The 5,348-nt window shown below is 46.8% G+C and overlaps 1 protein-coding gene across 1 annotated transcript in view; it reads right to left on the bottom strand.

The window, feature by feature from the left end:
- Positions 1 to 903: 903 nt before the first annotated feature.
- The window catches only part of SFPQ (splicing factor proline/glutamine-rich), a gene marked incomplete at its 5' end in the record, with an annotated part of 6,509 nt that continues 2,064 nt past the window's right edge, over positions 904 to 5,348 (bottom strand). Inside the window, 6 exons of the mRNA XM_009082038.1 lie at positions 904 to 1,350; positions 3,956 to 4,077; positions 4,157 to 4,205; positions 4,399 to 4,516; positions 4,804 to 4,888; positions 5,180 to 5,348. Coding sequence (XP_009080286.1) covers positions 1,213 to 1,350; positions 3,956 to 4,077; positions 4,157 to 4,205; positions 4,399 to 4,516; positions 4,804 to 4,888; positions 5,180 to 5,348 — 681 coding nt within the window. The remainder of the gene's footprint in view (positions 1,351 to 3,955; positions 4,078 to 4,156; positions 4,206 to 4,398; positions 4,517 to 4,803; positions 4,889 to 5,179) is intronic.

Below are 5,348 nucleotides of genomic sequence, written 5' to 3'. Positions count from 1 at the left end.
ACAGCGAGAGCTAACGAATTCATCAGATCTTCTACAAAAAGAACCTTCAAGGGAGTTTATTTGCACTGTGTAGAATTAACTCTCAAACTCCAGATTCAGGTACTACTTTTGAAGCATTATCTCCAAACATCAATAATAAAAGAGCGATAACCATCATGCAAGCAAGCTGATTTCTCTGGTTTACATACAGGATTCAGGATTTGCCCACCAGCTACACGATTTGAGAACAGCTCCTGCAGTCCCCATCACACAAAGGATTGGATTCTGAGCTAGGCAGGTTAGTCCACGGTTAGCGTGAGGACGTAAGCAACGTTACCCTTCAGCACTCGAGTAACACTTCTGGTCTTTTTGCCAAGCAGTTTCAGGCAGGTGTACAGTACTGAGCAAGGCCAGATCCTGTAATCTCAAGGCAGCTTAAGAGCATATAAATATCACATTGACAATCCTTAAGTTAGGAGTTCGGCCAAGGCAAGGCATCCTATCAATTTGCTTTAAAATAACCATTGCTAGACTTCTGCTTAAAAAGCCTTTCCAAGATCCCAAGCAGTAACTGCCAAGGTGGTCAGTGCTACCATCCCACCAGCCTTCAGCTAACACAGGGAATTGGTTACTGCACTGCTTGCAGTGGAGCTTTGAATATTACATCTTACAGCACCTGCAAGACTTCCACGTGCTCCCTTAGCGCAGCACGATCGCCGCTCAAAAAATCTGCACCTACTGCAAACTTCAGCCACAATTGAACCGAATCTGAAGCTACAGAGAGGTCACTGTGGGCAGAGACCTCCCCCTGCCCTGCAGCTCCACCCCCTGGGCTAGGCTGACCTCAAGGCTCCCTGGTCACTGCGGCAGGGGTGGTACTCAGCCTCAGTTGTTTAACCACGACTGGCAAGAAGAGTTACTACATTGAGTTTTCTATTTATTTGAAGCACAGTAAAAAAAAGTTGGTACACTTTGGGAATTCAGTGGCACAAGGTACACTGCCATCAAGTTAGGGACGTTATACATCAAAAAAAACAGCTAAATTTGTTTTCGAAACACTGCATTACATAATTAAATCGTACTCGCCCAAACAGACCACTTACAAATATTAGGTCAGTAAGTTTCTAACATCCATAAAAACGTAGCTTTCTTACTAAAATGCAAGAATTAAGAAGTTGGTGTCTAAACAAGACAGACAAAAAACAAACTGGAATGAAACTACAGGTCACAGGTCTAAAATCGGGGCTTTTTGTTTGGGCCTTCATATTCTTCTCTCCCTCTACCATACCCCGTGGGTGTTCCAGGCCCCATCCCTCGAGGGCCCTGGCCCCCCACGGGCCCCGCACCTCCCTGCCCAAAGCGTTCGGGACGCTAGTGAACACAATTAACAGTTCATTATAGGTAGTTGATGTCCATGTGTGTTAAGAATATATTTTTAGAAGGTTCCGCAGTCAAGGTTCGTCGATACAATCACCATTGAGCCGATCCACAGGTACCGGGAACATAGAAAGGAAAAAAGGGTAATTTAAAAATTAGTTTATTGTAAATACATGCCTTGAGGTATGTTCCCACTTGATGCATTCTCATACATCTGTTACAAAGAACAGATCCTCCCTGCAGTGCTAGAAAATGTAAGCATTAGTGCAGATGTGAATTAACAACGTTTCCAAATGAGCTCTAGCAAAATGTTCAACCAGAGTTAATGCAAATAGCTTGCAAACTTCTCACCTTTAGTGCAGTAAAAAGCTTAGATTACATCACTGTCGTTTCAGAGAATGCAGCTTTGGCTGGCTGAAGTAGGAGCTGACATTCAGCAAACGCCATGGTAACAATGCCTACTCACCAGGACTGGCTACAGACCATGTGCTTTTCAAGATGGGGTTAAGACTACAGTCTGCTCACTAACCTGCAGAGGCCTTGGGCAGTACCCAAAACTCATTGTGAGCACTACTGCATTGCAAGAAGAAAAAAAAATATGTGAAAAAAAAAAAGCTCATGACCAGTGATTTACCTAACCAACACAACTGCTCGAGCCAAGATTTGCACTTGTTCAAACCCCACGGACTCCGGAGCTGCTGCTGCATCAGATCAAAACGTGTCCCAGGCACTCAGGGTTTGCTAGAGCTATGCACAGAGGGTTGTGTGCATCCAGGCAGTATCTCCCTTCCCACCCCACCTTCACCACAAGCTCTTGGATAATTCACAACTTCACAGCACTGAAAGATTTCACACCAAGGTCTAACAGCTAAGTTCCCCTGCAATAAAGCAGAGACACTTCAGGTGTTTTTACTGGTACCTCTTGTTGCATGTACTTTGTTCAGTTACAGTATTAGTAGGTGTGATCAGCGTTCAACCTACAGCACTTACACATTATGAGGTCAGAGATAGCTTTAAATTTTCATTTCAGCCAAGTTTCCCACTACTGAGTCACAGAACAGTGGTAGGTGGTTTGTTACAAAAAAGATCTGCAACTGAAAATTCACACTTGGGAGTTCCTGACTTCTGAAAGTCAGTGCCAGTCCTCCCCAGAGAGGAACTGCACAAACGTGACTTAGGTTATTTCTGCCTCATTCACGGCAGCTTCAGCTCATCTCCAGCTCTGTTTGCAGGTTATCAGCCCAGGAACTGTGACAGCACTGCAGGGCAGAGAGGCCCAGCCTAAACCTGCAGGCAGTTAATCCACCTCCCTGTCACGCCTCTTGACCACAGCACGTTCCTCAAGTATTACACCAGTTCAGCATGCACCTGTACCATCATTGTCAGGAGAAAAATGTACCCAGCATCCACCACACACTGCCTAACTGCTCACAGGAGGCTTAGCAACTGCTTCATTATCAGTAGATTATCGAGATACCTTAAGGCCAACGGCACTGTCTACTGAATCAATGGTGCTCTGCACAGTTACCACTCCAGATATGGTTCCCCCAAAAAATAAAACAGAAGGTACCTGACAGGCTACTAGGGTAGCTCAGCACGTTAAGCCAGAGGCCTAAACCCACCCAAAAATCACTGAGTTCAGCTTTGTGCTCCGAGTGTTCACCCTGTCAGGAGGGTGAGAGCACACTGGTATTGCCACCTGAGCCAACAGATGCCCCTCCTGCCCAGGAAGCAATCCCTCCAATCTACATCCATGGTGCTGCCGTGTGGGAACACCAAGCAGGCTCCAAGCCCAGCCACACATGTAGTGTGCCAAAAATAGTACAGTTTGGGAACACCCCTCGGATGGTGAGATGTGCCACGGCTTCAGCAGCTCCACCTCTGTGCCCCAGCCCACAGGGGCACTCAGACCTGGCCACCATCCCTCTGGGAGTCAGGAACCACAAATGGCTACAAGTCCAGGATGGCTGGAACGTGCCTACAGCTAAAAACCAGCATTTCTGCTCTTCTACAGCAACATCAGCACAGACTAAGGGATATGCTGTTTACCATTGATTACTTAAGTTAATCTGCTGCTGAAACAGACCTGAGAGCAGATTTTGGACACAACAGCATACCCAGACCAACATGCATCCACCCTACCTAGGCTTGGAAGGGCCAAAATGAGCAGTGATACACACTGGAAAGGAGGACACAAATCTCTCTTGTCCACCAATACAGAATATCAAATTACTGAGAAGCTATAGCTTTGTGTCTTTTGATGATGAAATTTGTCAGATTATCTAAATTTATAAAAAAAATCCTTCCAAGCCTAACAGTGACGCGGAATTCCCAAAGTCCAATGAAGTCAGAGTTATTGCAAATATGCTGAACAGCACATTTGAATTCACTTACAAACAACTCCCTACTGTGTAAGCTACCACAGAGGTTAACAACTACTCTAGTGCTACACACTGCCACGTGTCGTGTGTTAAACACCTCACAGAGAGTCAGCAGTTAACAGTGACATTTCCACAACCATCCGAGCACTGGAGAGAGCTCAATTCCCAACCACGACAATTCCCTTGTGCTAAGCTAGAGCCACCACAGGATACGTTACCATGTCACTTCCCATCATAGAACCACTCATGGCTGCTTGGCCAACTCCTGGATTAGCTTCATAACCTATGCCGCCACCACCTCCCAGAGGTGGGAATTTCTGGGCTGCTGAAGCATAAGGATCTAAGGAAGAGAAATATATAATCATATTCTGATAATTTCTAAGTTACCCACGTAAAGTAATCACATAAAGATGCTTTACCTCCCATGTTCATTGTGGTGGCACCACCCATTCTCATGTCTCGCTCCCTCTGCGTGGAAGAAACAACTTTTAGCATGGATCATCAGCCACCCAAATCCAGACTTTTCAGGAGATCAAGCACATGTACAGCCAACCACCTCCACTGCACCTACATACAGTGCAGCGACCCAGCCACCCTGGGAACACATCAGCACAGCTCCTGAGCATGGCAATGCATCCCAACCCCTCCAGAGTTCACTTACTGGATCCATGTAACCCATTCTACTATAATTCTCTTCCCTCTGTCTTCTCATCTGTTCCTCCATCTCCCGCTGACGGATCATCATCTCCTCCTCCCGCCGGCGACGCTCCTCCTCCTGCCTGCTCACCCCAAAGCAGAGAGTTACCCACGGAACCTTTAGCAACGTCACTCCCAGCAGCAATTTCCAAGGCACTGAATGATTACACTTAAGCACACTATAATGCTCAAAATGTTTAGGTGCAACTTACACTGCAGCTCAATTTCGCATACGCAAAGTGAAGCAGCAAAGGTATTGCTTGAAAATAAAAACTTGCAAATAAGTAACTGAAAAAAAAACCCAAACCCAAACCCAACCGACCAACCCACAAGTGCCAAGTTGAACGAATGCCACGAAAGCCAAACCAACCTCAGCTGGATTTCCTTGCGTTTCTGCATTTCCTGGTTATGGAGCTCTTCCATGCGCCTCAGCTCCTCCTGGCGCCTCATAAGGTCTGCAGGGATGAAACCTGTCAGCAGCTCGTCCACGAAACCACCCCGGGTTTGACCTGGGATCTGACTCACACCCACCTCGGCCGCACTACGGCACAGCCACCTCCCAGTGCCACTGCTCCCAACCCCACCTCCTTCAAACACGAACACAGAGCTGCCACTCGCTCTCCTGGAAGCCTCCAATCCTCAGCCTCGCAGCAGAGAGCCCAGATTTACTCAATGAACCACGAACCCACCACACACTGAACCCACACCTTAAGCAAACAGGACGACACAGAGTTCGAGGCCGATACCTTGGCGCAAGAGGTTTGCCTGATGCTCATGATAAGCATCTTCCATCTCACTTTCAAGTTTGTCCTTGGCATCTTTCATGTTTTTTGCCACTTGCTCTCTCTGCTGCTTTTCCATTTCGTCTAAAGATTTCCATCTCTGGGAATACTCAAACTCAAAGCTGCCAGGCTG

Source organism: Acanthisitta chloris, unplaced genomic scaffold (genome assembly GCF_000695815.1).
Source record: "Acanthisitta chloris isolate BGI_N310 unplaced genomic scaffold, ASM69581v1 scaffold15619, whole genome shotgun sequence".
Lineage (NCBI taxonomy): Eukaryota > Metazoa > Chordata > Aves > Passeriformes > Acanthisittidae > Acanthisitta > Acanthisitta chloris.
The sequence above is the reverse complement of the archived record's forward strand: the minus strand, read 5'-3'. Positions and strand labels throughout refer to the sequence as shown.